General features: G+C 44.6%; 2 protein-coding genes and 8 non-coding genes across 10 annotated transcripts; 3 read left to right on the top strand and 7 right to left on the bottom strand.

Annotated features, from left to right (window-relative positions):
• Positions 1-2,044, bottom strand: LOC149701866 (uncharacterized). The gene is made up of 3 exons (XM_089867277.1): positions 986-2,044; positions 437-873; positions 1-373 (listed from the first exon to the last, which is right to left on the bottom strand). Exons 1-3 carry the CDS (start codon positions 2,042-2,044, stop codon positions 1-3), a joined length of 1,869 nt encoding a protein of 622 aa, XP_089723403.1.
• A 1,085-nt stretch (positions 2,045-3,129) lies between these two features.
• Positions 3,130-3,202, top strand: TRNAN-GUU (transfer RNA asparagine (anticodon GUU)). The gene has a single exon. It is a non-coding gene; the product is annotated as a tRNA-Asn (tRNA).
• A 221-nt stretch (positions 3,203-3,423) lies between these two features.
• TRNAN-GUU (transfer RNA asparagine (anticodon GUU)) lies at positions 3,424-3,496 on the top strand. The gene has a single exon. It is a non-coding gene; the product is annotated as a tRNA-Asn (tRNA).
• An 840-nt stretch (positions 3,497-4,336) lies between these two features.
• Positions 4,337-4,409, top strand: TRNAS-GCU (transfer RNA serine (anticodon GCU)). The gene has a single exon. It is a non-coding gene; the product is annotated as a tRNA-Ser (tRNA).
• A 1,124-nt stretch (positions 4,410-5,533) lies between these two features.
• TRNAS-GCU (transfer RNA serine (anticodon GCU)) lies at positions 5,534-5,606 on the bottom strand. The gene has a single exon. It is a non-coding gene; the product is annotated as a tRNA-Ser (tRNA).
• Positions 5,607-5,974: 368 nt separating this feature from the next.
• On the bottom strand, positions 5,975-6,047 carry TRNAN-GUU (transfer RNA asparagine (anticodon GUU)). The gene has a single exon. It is a non-coding gene; the product is annotated as a tRNA-Asn (tRNA).
• A 1,101-nt stretch (positions 6,048-7,148) lies between these two features.
• On the bottom strand, positions 7,149-7,221 carry TRNAN-GUU (transfer RNA asparagine (anticodon GUU)). The gene has a single exon. It is a non-coding gene; the product is annotated as a tRNA-Asn (tRNA).
• Positions 7,222-9,200: 1,979 nt separating this feature from the next.
• On the bottom strand, positions 9,201-9,273 carry TRNAN-GUU (transfer RNA asparagine (anticodon GUU)). The gene has a single exon. It is a non-coding gene; the product is annotated as a tRNA-Asn (tRNA).
• A 1,541-nt stretch (positions 9,274-10,814) lies between these two features.
• TRNAN-GUU (transfer RNA asparagine (anticodon GUU)) lies at positions 10,815-10,887 on the bottom strand. Its single transcript has one exon. It is a non-coding gene; the product is annotated as a tRNA-Asn (tRNA).
• Positions 10,888-13,871: 2,984 nt separating this feature from the next.
• LOC149701875 (uncharacterized) lies at positions 13,872-16,496 on the bottom strand. The gene has a single exon (XM_089867278.1). The coding sequence runs from the start codon at positions 16,494-16,496 to the stop codon at positions 13,872-13,874; it is 2,625 nt and encodes an 874-aa protein (XP_089723404.1).
• Between the last annotated feature and the right edge of the window lie 426 nt (positions 16,497-16,922).

Here is a 16,922-nt window from a genome sequence, read left to right on the forward strand (position 1 = left end):
TCAATATTCTTGTGGTAAAGAAGGAGAAGATTGTGGGCCTTGCAAAACCCATCCAAATGTTGTTTCTTGAGCGACTAGAGATTTGCCCATTCTTTCGATATTTCCCGTGGCGATTTCCCAATAATAGTCGCTTCCTATTAGTATGCCAATGTCCGACCCGCTTCTCGCGGACTCCTCGGGCTCGTCGGCTAAAGCCATACCTTGGCTATTCATGTGTTTCTCTATCTCCTTACAGTCAATGGTGGTGATGGCTTGGCATAGATAAGGTACCTCTATGGCTATAATTTCTACTGCCTTATTTTGGTTATTCTTGTTTTCTAAGGTTAGTTTCACTTTCCTTCTTTTGACAGCTTCTTGATCGTTATTTCCAAAACTACTTATTGTTAGGCTTACAATTCCAACCACTGGTAAGTTTAAAGCTCAAGAAACATCTTGCCTAATGAAAGTAGCGTCGCTGCCGTCGTCTAACAAACAGCGCGCTTGCCTTTTCTTCATGGCTTCTTCCGGGTGGGGGTTCCTGACTATGGCCTGTGCAGTTTTTAACAAAACGTTGCGATTGGAATATACTGAATGGACTGTAGCATTTCCACTCCCTATCGCGGCGTTTGATTGATTGTTGATACCCGCCATAACGGTATTTTTTGGTCCCTTGTTTGAGTTATTTTGGGGGCATATGGCTCGATTGTGTTTTCCCTTGCATAACATGCAGCCTTGCAAATATGATCTGCACTCAGATAGAGAATGTCCCATTCGCAGACAATTAAAACATCGCATCGATGCCCTTATCAAATCCTTTTTGTCTTTTAGGGAATGGACAGTGCAGTTGACCGATGTATGTTTATCATTTTTGCAAAAGATGCAATAACCCGCTTTCTTTGTTTGCGTAAATAGTACGGATGCGGAAGAAACAGCAGCTCCGCGTCCGTTACGCGTATAGGCATACTTGTTAGGTTTTTTTTTGACGGAAGTCAGTCTTTGCTTTTACGGGGTATTTATCTCTCTCTGACCATTTGCTCCCTGAGGAGGAGGCTCCAAAAAGGTTGGTTCCCAAAATATTAGCCCTTTCTCTGCTTTCCACATCCTTTCTTAAAAAGTCTACCAGTGTTTCCGCGTTCCAATCATCGTCCGAAACGCGTGTACGACTGTACTCTAAACGGATTTCTTCCGGAATGCTTTGCAGAATCGAGGGGGCCAAACACGTGTTTTTGGAGGCCGTGTCCATACCCAACCCTTTTAAACTCCTTAAATTTACTTCACAAATTTCTAAAAGTTGGCGTAAGGCCTTAATATCTCTAGATGATTTGACAGGTGTTAAGTTAATCAAATTGTTCATATGAGTTAGCATTATTAAATCTGACCTGCCAAATCTGTTTTTTAAGTCTTTAACTATTTCATCATAAGCTTCATCTGAAGCGTTATAATTTTTAACTGCACCCTTTGCTTCACCTTCTAGATATGAAACTAAGTAATTAAATTTCTCTACCTTTGGGATAGTTTCATCATCATCCACAGCAGCTTTAAATCTGCTCCAGAAAGAGTTGAATTGAGTTATGTCCCCTCCAAATTTTGGCATGTCCAAGCGGGGCAATTTTGTATTTGTTCTTCTCATGGCACTACACGACCCCGATTGGCAACCGGAAACGGAACCATGTCCCGATACGCGATTGTTCCCAATCGGTGAAGAATCGCGTTGCCGTTTACGGCGCGTTGCCGACCGAGTGAGTGTGATTTCATCGCGGATTTTTCTCGCGGCGATCACCTCGTTTGATAATGCCTCAACATCATCGATATTGTTTCTTATCTTTTCGTCCAACACTACGAGTTCTTCCTCGCGTTGGTTCAACAAAGTCACTTTATCGTCTATTTCATCGCCCGAATTTTTATCACCACTCAACAACACTCCAAGTTCTCCGATGAGAGTAGCCACGCTCTCTCTAGCACATCTCCGTATCACCTCCAGTTTCCTTAGTTCGTTCTGCCGCCTTCTCTCCTGGGTCCGTAGGCTCGCCAGCGTCTGCTCCTCGTCGCTAGAGTAGTTGTCCATGCTAGCTCTTTTAGTTTCCACGGTTGTAAGTTTAAGTCTCTGGACGTCTAGTCCCGGGTTTCGGCACCAAAATGTCGTGGATTTTTTGTTAATGAGTCCTGATCGGTCCAGCAAATGCGGCAGTTGTATGATTTTTAGTTACGGAATTTATTTTATGTTATTTTATTTGGCTTCTTTTGGAAGCCCACCCTATGTCTATTTAGTAGACCTTCCCAATTGTCTCATTCGGAGACCCTTGTCTCTTATGGAGACCTACCCTTGTCTCTTTTGGAGACCTACCATGTCTCATTTGGAGACTGTCTCTTTTGGAGACCAACCATGTCTCATTTGGAGACTGTCTCTTTTGGAGACCAACCATGTCTCATTTGGAGACTGTCTCTTTTGGAGACCAACCATGTCTCATTTGGAGACTGTCTCTTTTGGAGACCAACCATGTCTCATTTGGAGACCAACCATGTCTCATTTGGAGACTACCATTGCCTTCCTAAAGACTTTTAGAAAGGCTTTCAAAAAGGATACTTTCAGTAGTATTTCCAATCGTGCGTCGCTATAGTCGCCGACCTAGTAGTTATACTTAAGGCTACGAATTAATTTTACAAGTATTGCAAGTTTTAAATATCTTTATTTACTACAAATTTTTAGCTAGTCTTTTTCTGATCTGCTCTCTGGCAAAGTTCGGAGAAGAGTGCTTCTTTTTGGGCATTATAGACCATAAGGTTGTACAGTTTTTAAAATTGGTTTCCCCTACTTTTTACAGGGTTCAACATACAGATTTTAGGGTAGCTTCTCTACCTTTTAAGTTAATAGGTTACAGGCAAGCGTGAAGATTTTATTATTTTCTTATCGTTAAATTTTCAAAACAAAAGGGAGGGAGGGGGGCCTGTAGATCATGCTGTGCCTACGCAAGAAATAATCCTGGCGGCGCTACTGATTTCTGAGCTTCCGTGGCTCAATGGTTAGCGCGTTCGGCTGTTAACCAATAGGTTGGTGGTTCGAGCCCACCTGGGAGCGGTGTTGTGGGATCTCAAATGTGACGTAAAAAGTCAAAGTTTTTCCACAATACCTGACGACCTTTTAATTTTTGGGCTTCCGTGGCGCAATGGTTAGCGCGTTCGGCTGTTAACCGAAAGGTTGGTGGTTCGAGCCCACCCGGGAGCGGTGTTGTGAAGTCTCAGATGTAGCGTAAAATGTCAAAACTTTTCCACAATACGTGACAACCATTTAATTTCTGAGCTTCCGTGGCTCAATGGTTAGCGCGTTCGGCTGTTAACCAATAGGTTTGTGGTTCGAGCCAACCCGGGAGCGGTGTTGTGGGATCTCAAATGTAACGTAAAAAGCCAAAGTTTTTCCACAATACCTGACGAACATTTAATTTTTGGGCTTCCGTGGCGCAATGGTTAGCGCGTTCGGCTGTTAACCGAAAGGTTGGTGGTTCGAGCCCACCCGGGAGCGGTGTTGTGAAGTCTCAAATTTAACGTAAAAAGCCAAAGTTTTTCCACAATACCTGACGACCATTTGATTTTTGGGCTTCCGCGGCGCAATGGTTAGCGCGTTCGGCTGTTAACCGAGAGGCTGGTGGTTCGAGCCTACCCGGAAGTGGTGTTGTGGGGTCTCAAAAGTAGCGTAAAAAGTCAAAACTTTTCCACATAACGTGACAACCATTTAATTTCTGAGCTTCCGTGGCTCAATGGTTAGCGCGTTCGGCTGTTAACGAATAGGTTTGTGTTTCGAGCCCACCCGGGAGCGGTGTTGTGGGATCTCAAATGTAACGTAAAAAGCCAAAGTTTTTCCACAATACCTGACGAATATTTAATTTTTGGGCTTCCGTGGCGCAATGGTTATCGCGTTCAGCTGTTAACCGAAAGGTTGGTGGTTCGAGCCCATCCGGGAGCGGTGTTGTGAGGTCTCAGATGTGACGTAAAAAGTCAAAGTTTTTCCACAATACCTGACGACCATTTAGTTTTTGGGCTTTTAATTTTCGGTTAGCGCGTTCGGCTGTTAACCAAAAGGTTGGTGGATCGAGCCCACCCGGGAGCGGTGTTGTGAGGTGGTTCGAGCCCACCCGGAAGTGGTGTTGTGGGGTCTCACATGTAGCGTAAACAGTCAAAACTTTTCCACAATACGTGACAACCATTTAATTTCAGAGCTTCCGTGGCTCAATGGTTAGCGCGTTCGGCTGTTAACCAATAGGTTGGTGGTTCGAGCCAACCCGGGAGCGGTTTTGTGTGATCTCATATGTAATGTAAAATGCCAAAGTTTTTCCACAATACCTGACGACCATTTAATTTTTGGGCTTCCGTGGCGCAATGGTTAGCGCGTTCGGCTGCTAACCGAAAGGTTGGTGGTTCGAGCCCATCCGTGAGCGGTGTTGTGAGGTCTCAGATGTGACGTAAAAAGTCAAAGTTTTTCCACAATACCTGACGACCATTTAATTTTTGGGCTTCCGTTGCGCAATGGTTAGCGCGCTCGGCTGTTAACCGAAAGGTTGGTGGTTCGAGCCCATCCGGGAACGGTGTTTTGAGGTCTTAGATGTAACGTAAAATTCAGAGTTTTTCCACAATAACTGACGAACATTTAAATTTTGAGCTTCCGTGGCGCAATGGTTAGCGCGTTCAGCTGCTATTCAAAAGGTTTTTGGTTCGAGTCCATCCGGGAGCGGTGTTGCAAGGTCTCAGATGTGACGTAAAAAGTCAAAGTTTTTCCACAATACCTGACGACCATTTCCTTTCTGAGTTTCCTTGGCTACATGGTTAGCGCGTTCGGATGTTAACCAAAAGGTTTGTGGTTCGAGCCCATCCGGGAGCGGTGTTGTGAGGTCTCAGATGTGACGTAAAAAGTCAAAGTTTTTCCACAATACCTGACGACCATTTAATCTTGGGCTTCCGTGGCGCAATGGTTAGCGCGTTCGGCTGTTAACCGAAAGGTTGGTGGTTCGAGCCCATCCGGGAGCGGTGTTGTGAGGTCTTATATGTAACGTAAAGATTAAATGTTCGTCAGGTATTGTGGAAAAACTTTGACTTTTTACGTCACATCTGAGACCTCACAACACCGCTCCCGGATGGGCTCGAACCACAAACCTTTTGGTTAACATCCGAACGCGCTAACCATGTAGCCAAGGAAACTCAGAAAGGAAATGGTCGTCAGGTATTGTGGAAAAACTTTGACTTTTTACGTCACATTTGAGACCTTGCAACACCGCTCCCGGATGGACTCGAACCACAAACCTTTTGAATAGCAGCTGAACGCGCTAACCATTGCGCCACGGAAGCTCAAAATTTAAATGTTCGTCAGTTATTGTGGAAAAACTCTGAATTTTACGTTACATCTAAGACCTCAAAACACCGTTCCCGGATGGGCTCGAACCACCAACCTTTCGGTTAACAGCCGAACGCGCTAACCATTGCGCAACGGAAGCCCAAAAATTAAATGGTCGTCAGGTATTGTGGAAAAACTTTGACTTTTTACGTCACATCTGAGACCTCACAACACCGCTCACGGATGGGCTCGAACCACCAACCTTTCGGTTAGCAGCCGAACGCGCTAACCATTGCGCCACGGAAGCCCAAAAATTAAATATTCGTCAGGTATTGTGGAAAAACTTTGGCTTTTTACGTTACATTTGAGATCCCACAACACCGCTCCCGGGTGGGCTCGAAACACAAACCTATTCGTTAACAGCCGAACACGCTAACCATTGAGCCACAAAAGCTCAGAAATTAAATGGTTGTCACGTTATGTGGAAAAGTTTTGACTTTTTACGCTACTTCTGAGACCCCACAACACCACTTCCGGGTGGGCTCGAACCACCAGCCTCTCGGTTAACAGCCGAACGCGCTAACCATTGCGCCACGGAAGCCCAAAAATCAAATGGTCGTCAGGTATTGTGGAAAAACTTTGGCTTTTTACGTTACATTTGAGACTTCACAACACCGCTCCCGGGTGGGCTCGAACCACCAACCTTTCGGTTAACAGCCGAACGCGCTAACCATTGCGCCACGGAAGCCCAAGATTAAATGGTCGTCAGGTATTGTGGAAAAACTTTGGCTTTTTACGTTACATTTGAGATCCCACAACACCGCTCCCGGGTGGGCTCGAACCACAAACCTATTGGTTAACAGCCGAACGCGCTAACCATTGAGCCACGGAAGCTCAGAAATTAAATGGTTGTCACGTATTGTGGAAAAGTTTTGACATTTTACGCTACATCTGAGACCGCACAACACCTCTCCCGGGTGGGCTCGAACCACCAACCTTTCGGTTAACAGCTGAACGCGCTAAACATTGCGCCAAGGAAGCCCAAAAATTAAATGTTCGTCAGGTATTGTGGAAAAACTTTGGCTTTTTACGTTACATTTGAGATCCCACAACACCGCTCCCGGGTGGGCTCGAACCACAAACCTTTTGGTTAACAGCCGACGGCGCTAACCATTGCGAAACGGAAGCCCAAAGATTAAATGTTCGTCAGGTATTGTGGAAAAACTTACGATTTTTACGTTACATTTGAGATCCCACAACACCGCTCCCGGGTGGGCTCGAACCACAAACCTATTGGTTAACAGCCGAACGCGCAAACCATTGCGCCACGGAAGCCCAAAAATTAAATGTTCGTCAGTTATTTTTAAAAAACTCTGAATTTTACGTTACATCTAAGACCTCAAAACACCGCTCCCGGATGGGCTCGAACCACCAACCTTTCGGTTAACAGCCGACGGCGCTAACCATTGCGCAACGGAAGCCCAAAGATTAAATGTTCGTCAGGTATTGTGGAAAAACTTTGGCTTTTTACGTTACATTTGAGATCCCACAACACCGCTCCCGGGTGGGCTCGAAACACAAACCTATTCGTTAACAGCCGAACACGCTAACCATTGAGCCACAAAAGCTCAGAAATTAAATGGTTGTCACGTTATGTGGAAAAGTTTTGACTTTTTACGCTACTTCTGAGACCCCACAACACCACTTCCGGGTAGGCTCGAACCACCAGCCTCTCGGTTAACAGCCGAACGCGCTAACCATTGCGCCACGGAAGCCCAAAAATCAAATGGTCGTCAGGTATTGTGGAAAAACTTTGGCTTTTTACGTTACATTTGAGACTTCACAACACCGCTCCCGGGTGGGCTCGAACCACCAACCTTTCGGTTAACAGCCGAACGCGCTAACCATTGCGCCACGGAAGCCCAAGATTAAATGGTCGTCAGGTATTGTGGAAAAACTTTGGCTTTTTACGTTACATTTGAGATCCCACAACACCGCTCCCGGGTGGGCTCGAACCACAAACCTTTTGGTTAACAGCCGACGGCGCTAACCATTGCGAAACGGAAGCCCAAAGATTAAATGTTCGTCAGGTATTGTGGAAAAACTTACGATTTTTACGTTACATTTGAGATCCCACAACACCGCTCCCGGGTGGGCTCGAACCACAAACCTATTGGTTAACAGCCGAACGCGCAAACCATTGCGCCACGGAAGCCCAAAAATTAAATGTTCGTCAGTTATTTTTAAAAAACTCTGAATTTTACGTTACATCTAAGACCTCAAAACACCGCTCCCGGATGGGCTCGAACCACCAACCTTTCGGTTAACAGCCGACGGCGCTAACCATTGCGCAACGGAAGCCCAAAGATTAAATGTTCGTCAGGTATTGTGGAAAAACTTTGGATTTTTACGTTACATTTGAGATCTCACAACACCGCTCCCGGGTGGGCTCGATCCACCAACGTTTTGGTTAACAGCCGAACGCGCTAACCGAAAATTAAAAGCCCAAAAATTAAATGGTCGTCAGGTATAGTGGAAAAACTTTGACTTTTTACGTCACATCTGAGACCTCACAACACCGCTCCCGGATGGGCTCGAACCACCAACCTTTCGGTTAACAGCTGAACGCGCTAACCATTGCGCCAAGGAAGCCCAAAAATTAAATGTTCGTTAGGTATTGTGGAAAAACTTTGGCTTTTTACGTTGCATTTGAGATCCCACAACACCGTTCCCGGGTGGGCTCGAACCACAAACCTATTGGTTAACAGCCGAACGCGCTAACCATTGAGCCACGGAAGCTCAGAAATTAAATGGTTGTCACGTATTGTGGAAAAGTTTTGACATTTTACGCTACATGTGAGACCGCACAACACCTCTCCCGGGTGGGCTCGAACCACCAACCTTTCGGTTAACAGCTGAACGCGCTAACCATTGCGCCAAGGAAGCCCAAAAATTAAATGTTCGTCAGGTATTGTGGAAAAACTTTGGCTTTTTACGTTACATTTGAGATCCCACCACACCGCTCCCGGGTGGGCTCGAACCACAAACCTATTGGTTAACAGCCGAACGCGCTAACCATTGAGCCACGGAAGCTCAGAAATTAAATGGTTGTCACGTATTGTGGAAACGTTTTGACTGTTTACGCTACATGTGAGACCCCACAACACCACTTCCGGGTGGGCTCGAACCACCAGCCTCTCGGTTAACAGCCGAACGCGCGCTAACCATTGCGCCACGGAAACCCAAAGATTAAATGTTCGTCAGGTATTGTGGAAAAACTTTGGATTTTCACGTTACATTAGAGATCTCACAACACCGCTCCCGGGTGGGCTCGATCCACCAACCTTTTGGTTAACAGCCGAACGCGCTAACCGAAAATTAAAAGCCCAAAAACTAAATGGTCGTCAGGTATTGTGGAAAAACTATGACTTTTTACGTCACATCTGAGACCTCACAACACCGCTCCCGGATGGGCTCGAACCACCAACCTTTCGGTTAACAGCTGAACGCGCTAACCATTGCGCCACGGAAGCCCAAAAATTAAATATTCGTCAGGTATTGTGGAAAAACTTTGGCTTTTTACGTTACATTTGAGATCCCACAACACCGCTCCCGGGTGGGCTCGAAGCACAAACCTATTCGTTAACAGCCGAACGCGCTAACCATTGAGCCACGGAAGCTCAAAAATTAAATGGTTGTCACGTTATGTGGAAAAGTTTTGACTTTTTACGCTACTTCTGAGACCCCACAACACCACTTCCGGGTAGGCTCGAACCACCAGCCTCTCGGTTAACAGCCGAACGCGCTAACCATTGCGCCACGGAAGCCCAAAAATCAAATGGTCGTCAGGTATTGTGGAAAAACTTTGGCTTTTTACGTTACATTTGAGACTTCACAACACCGCTCCCGGGTGGGCTCGAACCACCAACCTTTCGGTTAACAGCCGAACGCGCTAACCATTGCGCCACGGAAGCCCAAGATTAAATGGTCGTCAGGTATTGTGGAAAAACTTTGGCTTTTTACGTTACATTTGAGATCCCACAACACCGCTCCCGGGTGGGCTCGAACCACAAACCTATTGGTTAACAGCCGAACGCGCAAACCATTGCGCCACGGAAGCCCAAAAATTAAATGTTCGTCAGTTATTTTTAAAAAACTCTGAATTTTACGTTACATCTAAGACCTCAAAACACCGCTCCCGGATGGGCTCGAACCACCAACCTTTCGGTTAACAGCCGACGGCGCTAACCATTGCGCAACGGAAGCCCAAAGATTAAATGTTCGTCAGGTATTGTGGAAAAACTTTGGCTTTTTACGTTACATTTGAGATCCCACAACACCGTTCCCGGGTGGGCTCGAACCACAAACCTATTGGTTAACAGCCGAACGCGCTAACCATTGAGCCACGGAAGCTCAGAAATTAAATGGTTGTCACGTATTGTGGAAAAGTTTTGACATTTTACGCTACATGTGAGACCGCACAACACCTCTCCCGGGTGGGCTCGAACCACCAACCTTTCGGTTAACAGCTGAACGCGCTAACCATTGCGCCAAGGAAGCCCAAAAATTAAATGTTCGTCAGGTATTGTGGAAAAACTTTGGCTTTTTACGTTACATTTGAGATCCCACCACACCGCTCCCGGGTGGGCTCGAACCACAAACCTATTGGTTAACAGCCGAACGCGCTAACCATTGAGCCACGGAAGCTCAGAAATTAAATGGTTGTCACGTATTGTGGAAACGTTTTGACTGTTTACGCTACATGTGAGACCCCACAACACCACTTCCGGGTGGGCTCGAACCACCAGCCTCTCGGTTAACAGCCGAACGCGCGCTAACCATTGCGCCACGGAAACCCAAAGATTAAATGTTCGTCAGGTATTGTGGAAAAACTTTGGATTTTCACGTTACATTAGAGATCTCACAACACCGCTCCCGGGTGGGCTCGATCCACCAACCTTTTGGTTAACAGCCGAACGCGCTAACCGAAAATTAAAAGCCCAAAAACTAAATGGTCGTCAGGTATTGTGGAAAAACTATGACTTTTTACGCCACATCTGAGACCTCACAACACCGCTCCCGGATGGGCTCGAACCACCAACCTTTCGGTTAACAGCTGAACGCGCTAACCATTGCGCCACGGAAGCCCAAAAATTAAATATTCGTCAGGTATTGTGGAAAAACTTTGGCTTTTTACGTTACATTTGAGATCCCACAACACCGCTCCCGGGTGGGCTCGAAGCACAAACCTATTCGTTAACAGCCGAACGCGCTAACCATTGAGCCACGGAAGCTCAAAAATTAAATGGTTGTCACGTTATGTGGAAAAGTTTTGACTTTTTACGCTACTTCTGAGACCCCACAACACCACTTCCGGGTAGGCTCGAACCACCAGCCTCTCGGTTAACAGCCGAACGCGCTAACCATTGCGCCACGGAAGCCCAAAAATCAAATGGTCGTCAGGTATTGTGGAAAAACTTTGGCTTTTTACGTTACATTTGAGACTTCACAACACCGCTCCCGGGTGGGCTCGAACCACCAACCTTTCGGTTAACAGCCGAACGCGCTAACCATTGCGCCACGGAAGCCCAAGATTAAATGGTCGTCAGGTATTGTGGAAAAACTTTGGCTTTTTACGTTACATTTGAGATCCCACAACACCGCTCCCGGGTGGGCTCGAACCACAAACCTATTGGTTAACAGCCGAACGCGCTAACCATTGAGCCACGGAAGCTCAGAAATTAAATGGTTGTCACGTATTGTGGAAAAGTTTTGACATTTTACGCTACATCTGAGACCGCACAACACCTCTCCCGGGTGGGCTCGAACCACCAACCTTTCGGTTAAAAGCTGAACGCGCTAACCATTGCGCCAAGGAAGCCCAAAAATTAAATGTTCGTCAGGTATTGTGGAAAAACTTTGGCTTTTTACGTTACATTTGAGATCCCACAACACCGCTCCCGGGTGGGCTCGAACCACAAACCTTTTGGTTAACAGCCGACGGCGCTAACCATTGCGCAACGGAAGCCCAAAAATTAAAAGGTCGTCAGGTATTGTGGAAAAACTTTGACTTTTTACGTCACATCTAACACCTCACAACACCGCTCCCGGATGGGCTCGAACCACAAACCTTTTGGTTAACAGCCGACGGCGCTAACCATTGCGAAACGGAAGCCCAAAGATTAAATGTTCGTCAGGTATTGTGGAAAAACTTTGACTTTTTACGTCACATCTGAGACCTCACAACACCGCTCCCGGATGGGCTCGAACCACCAACCTTTCAGTTAACAGCCGAACGCGCTAACCATTGCGCCACGGAAGCCCAAAAATTAAATGGTCGTCAGGTATTGTGTAAAAACTTTGGCATTTTACATTACATTTGAGATCCCACAACACCGCTCCCGGGTTGGCTCGAACCACCACCCTATTGGTTAACAGCCGAACGCGCTAACCATTGAGCCACGGAAGCTCAGAAATTGAATGGTTGTCACGTATTGTGGAAAAGTTTTGACTGTTTACGCTACATCTGAGACCTCACAACACCGCTCCCGGATGGGCTCGAACCAACAACCTTTCGGTTAACAGCTGAACGCGCTAACCATTGCGCCACGGAAGCCCAAAAATTAAATGTTCGTCAGGTATTGTGGAAAAACTTTGACTTTTTACGTCACATCTGAGACCTCACAACACCGCTCCCGGGTGGGCTCGATCCACCTATCGTGGATTTTTGTTAATGAGTCCTGATCGGTCCAGCAAATGCGGCAGTTGTATGATTTTTAGTTACGGAATTTATTTTATGTTATTTTATTTGGCTTCTTTTGGAAGCCCACCCTATGTCTATTTAGTAGACCTTCCCAATTGTCTCATTCGGAGACCCTTGTCTCTTATGGAGACCTACCCTTGTCTCTTTTGGAGACCTACCATGTCTCATTTGGAGACTGTCTCTTTTGGAGACCAACCATGTCTCATTTGGAGACTGTCTCTTTTGGAGACCAACCATGTCTCATTTGGAGACTGTCTCTTTTGGAGACCAACCATGTCTCATTTGGAGACTGTCTCTTTTGGAGACCAACCATGTCTCATTTGGAGACTACCATTGCCTTCCTAAAGACTTTTACAAAGGCTTTCAAAAAGGATACTTTCAGTAGTATTTCCAATCGTGCGTCGCTATAGTCGCCGACCTAGTTGTTATACTTAAGGCTACGAATTAGTTTTACAAGTATTGCAAGTTTTAAATATCTTTATTTACTACAAATTTTTAGCTAGTCTTTTTCTGATCTGCTCTCTGGCAAAGTTCGGAGAAGAGTGCTTCTTTTTGGGCATTATAGACCATAAGGTTGTACAGTTTTTAAAATTGGTTTCCCCTACTTTTTGCAGGGTTCAACATACAGATTTTAGGGTAGCTTCTCTACCTTTTAAGTTAATAGGTTACAGGCAAGCGTGAAGATTTTATTATTTTCTTATCGTTAAAAAAGATACAGATGTGGAAATAGGAGCTTTTACTCTCTTTTGTATTGAATAGTAAACGGAAACTTAAAATCGACACATGTGTGCGAAAAGGGAGATTTCTCGTTTTTATTGTGTTTAAGATATAACTGAGCCTGTACGGCGAATTTTAACAGTATGCACATTTTGTGTCATTAGGTCCCCTTTTGGGTTTAAAGTGCTAAACAACTTTTTATAAAAAGAGAAAACTATCCGAGGGATTTAACACTCCCCCGCGAAATACGTAGTATTTCTTATATTGTTTTTTGTTTTCTTGTGCATAATTTTCTCACGTTTTACCGTGTTTAGTTAGGTTTAATCTTAATTTGTTAAATGTCTTCAATGAATCTTAATTTTACATTTGCTTAATTAATCTTAAATGTTTTCAATGTTTAATGTTTTTATTTAATATGTAATTTTAAATGTTTTCAAGTTTAATGCTTTTATTTAATTATCAGAGATTTCTAAGGGGTAGAGTAATTGGACTGGCCTCCGTAAAAGATTTCAGTTCGCGGTTCGCACTATGCAAGCCCGTACCTTGCCATCGCGGCCAATTTGAGTTTCATTTACAACACCCATTTTCCACATTTGTTTTTGTAATTTGTCGTCGTGTATTAGAACAACGTCCCCGACCTTCATTACAGTTTCGTTTTTTGCGAGTTTGCTGTGATGGGCAGATCGCAAATCTAGTAAATATTCGTTTTTCCACCTCTTACTGAGATGGTCCATTAAGGCCAGTCTATATCGTAGCCTCTTGGCTGTTTCCCTTTGGGAGCTAGTCGTGAAATCGGTTGGTTTTACCTTTTGTGGAGGTAAGCTCGTGAGTCTCCTTCCTATAAGCAGATGCGAGGGGGTAAGGCTCGTCAACGCTTGTATTGTCAAAAGTGATGGGGCGCGAATTTATCACCGCTTCAACTTCTACTAATATTGTTTGTAGTTCTTGAAAGTTGCAGGATGAATGGCCAAGGGCCTTTTTTAAGAGACTTTTCGTTGTCCTCACCATTCGCTCCCAAAAACCACCCCACCAGGCAGCTCTATCCGCTATGAATCTCCATGTGATACCCCTTTTGCCAAAAAAATCTTTCAGTTAAGGTGTATCTAGATTGTTCCATATGGTTTTAAGGTCCGCATTCGCTTTTGTGAATGTTTTTGCGTTGTCGGTGTAAATATCACTTGGTAAACCACGCCTGCCTATCATTCTTCTTAAGGCTAACAGAAAGTCCTCCGTTGTCAAAGAGCCTACAAGCTCTAGGTCAATGGCTCGTGTTACCGCGCACGTAATTAAGCAGATGTATGCCTTTTCGGACGTTTGATTAGTTTTTATGTATAAAGGTCCTGCAAAATCGATGCCAACTACTTGGAAGGGTGGAACTTGGTCAATTCTTTCCCTTGGCAAAGGTGCGGTGGAAAGTTCGCCTGCTTTGCAGCTAAGTTTTTTACATAGGTGGCATTTTTTCAATAAGGATTTCACTAATTGTCGACCAGCGGGAACCCAATAACGAGATCGTAATTGAGTGAATGTTGCAGTCACGCCGCTGTGAAAAACGTCTTCGTGGCTTCGCCAAACTACAAGTTCTGTCAAGCGTTTCTTTTTGTTTAGGATAGCTGGATGCTTCTCCTCAAAGGTTAAGCTTGATTTTTCTAACCTTCCACCAACGCATAGAATATCTTCAGTGTTAAGAAAGGGTTTTAAAGTTAATATGTTTGAAGTTCTTTTTATGTTGGTTTTATTTTTGAGTGACGTTATTTCGTCTTGAAAGTCTTCTATTTGTTCTGATTTTATCCATTTTTGTTCCGCGTTTAGTAATTCAGATGCTGTTAGGGCGCCTTGCCTTGTATCTCTCTTCTTGCAATTAGCAACAAATCGGTACATCCAAGCCGTAACCCTTAGAACCGTGTCTAATTTGCTATATTTATTCAAGTCGATGAGATTTTGAATGCAAAGTCTTTCTTTACAATTCACGCTCACGCTTAGTACAGTTTTCCTCCTTTCTACTTCAATGTTGTCTTTTGCCCTAAGGGCTACGGTGCTTTGTTCGGGCCAGTTTTCTTCCTCCTGTCTCAGCCAGGGGGGTTCGTGCCACCAGAGTTCGTTTTCTTTTAGGGCTGTGGCTGATAAGCCTCGTGTAGGCAAGTCTGCAGGGTTATTTTCCCCTGGGCAATGCATCCAATCTAAGGGGTCGGATGCTTGCTGTATTTCAGCTACTCGGTTTGAAACGAAGGGCTTCCATGATTTTGCTGAACCCTTTAGCCAGTGCAACGCTATCATCGAATCGGTCCACATTCGCACCTTTAATGCGTCGGTTTGAAATACGGTCTCTATGTTCTTTACCAAACGACAACCAAGCAAACAAGCCATTAGTTCTAATCTTGGCAAGGTTAGTCGTTTTAAAGGAGCCACTCTAGCCTTGGCGGTTACAAATGATGTATGTATTTCATGATCTTTCGATGTATAGCGTATGTAAATAACGCAGGCATATGCCTTTATGCTACTATCACAGAAACAATGTATTTCACTGGTTTCAACATTGTCCGTTTCATTGAAATAGTGACGGGGAAGTTTAATGTGTCGCAATTCGGGAAGCTCTTTACACCATTGTCTGAACTGCTCGCTTATTTCTTGGGGAAGTTCTTGATCCCATTCGAAGCCTTGTTCCCACAAGGATTGAAATAAAAGTTTCGCCCTGAGGGTATATGGGCTTAGTACACCGATAGGGTCAAAAATTTGGCCTACCGCGCTTAATATGAAGCGTTTGTTGTTCTTTATTCCTTCGAGAAACTGAATCAAATTTTGTAGATTAAAGGTGAAGTAATCTTCTTCTGGCTTCCAGAGTAGCCCAAGGATCTTGAAATCTTTCTCCCCCGCCTCCCCTTCAAACGTGACACCTTCGCTTGATAAGCCTTTATGACCCCACATGCGTTTTAGTTCTTTTGAGTTAGTGTTCCATTTTCTCAATGTCATTCCGGCTTCTTTCATGACGCTATTGATATTTAGTGAAAGGTCGAGGGCAGCCTTAGGATCACTGTCGCCACTACACAAGTCATCTACGTATAGATCTCTTCCTAGAACTATAATTTCCTTTCTTCCGCTGTCATATTTTTTAAGGTGACATTTGATGGTCGCGGCTAGGAGGAAGGGAGATGACGTCACCCCAAATGGGACTCTGGTCATGCGTAATTCTTGGAATTCATTTGAGTCTAACTCTGAGATCCATAACATTCTTAACGAGTCCCGATCTTCTGGGTCTATTCTCACTTGAAGGAATGCTTTTTCGATATCTGCGGTTATCGCGATCTTATGATTTCTGAATCTTAGTAATAGGAGTAGAAGGTCTGGGTTCAGGTTGGGTCCCGCAGACAAACAGTCGTTTAAAGACGGTACCCCTTCTATGTGTGATGATGCATCACATACGACACGCAAGCGAGTTGTACTAGATACCCTAGTTACCCCTTGGTGTGGCATATAGTATGTTCCAGGAATTGATTCAATTGTTTCTACCCTTTCTAAGATCTCATTTTTTAACTGTTCATTCATTATATCCTTGTAATCTTGAAAGTAAACTGGGTCTCTATTAAATCTTCGCACTAGGCTTTTCATGCGTTTGTAGGCTACACTTTTGTTATTAGGAAGGACGGTTTTTTCTGTTATGAATGGTAATTTAACTTGGTATCTATTGTCTATGAATGTAGTAGTTTGTTCAAATAAAGTCATAAAGTCTTCACTATGGGGGTTTTCGTCTTTCTTTGCATCTATCCCGAGGGATTCTAGTTCCCAAAATGACTTTAACGTGTCGGATACTTTCTTCTCTTCTATTCCAACACGCACAGACGTTGCTTGTCAATATTCTTGTGGTAAAGAAGGAGAAGATTGTGGGCCTTGCAAAACCCATCCAAATGTTGTTTCTTGAGCGACTAGAGATTTGCCCATTCTTTCGATATTTCCCGTGGCGATTTCCCAATAATAGTCGCTTCCTATTAGTATGCCAATGTCCGACCCGCTTCTCGCGGACTCCTCGGGCTCGTCGGCTAAAGCCATACCTTGGCTATTCATGTGTTTCTCTATCTCCTTACAGTCAATGGTGGTGATGGCTTGGCATAGATAAGGTACCTCTATGGCTATAATTTCTACTGCCTTATT

Source organism: Phalangium opilio, unplaced genomic scaffold (genome assembly GCF_054372755.1).
Source record: "Phalangium opilio isolate 3A_F unplaced genomic scaffold, DU_Popi_V2 ptg000019l_1, whole genome shotgun sequence".
Taxonomy (NCBI): Eukaryota; Metazoa; Arthropoda; class Arachnida; order Opiliones; family Phalangiidae; genus Phalangium; species Phalangium opilio.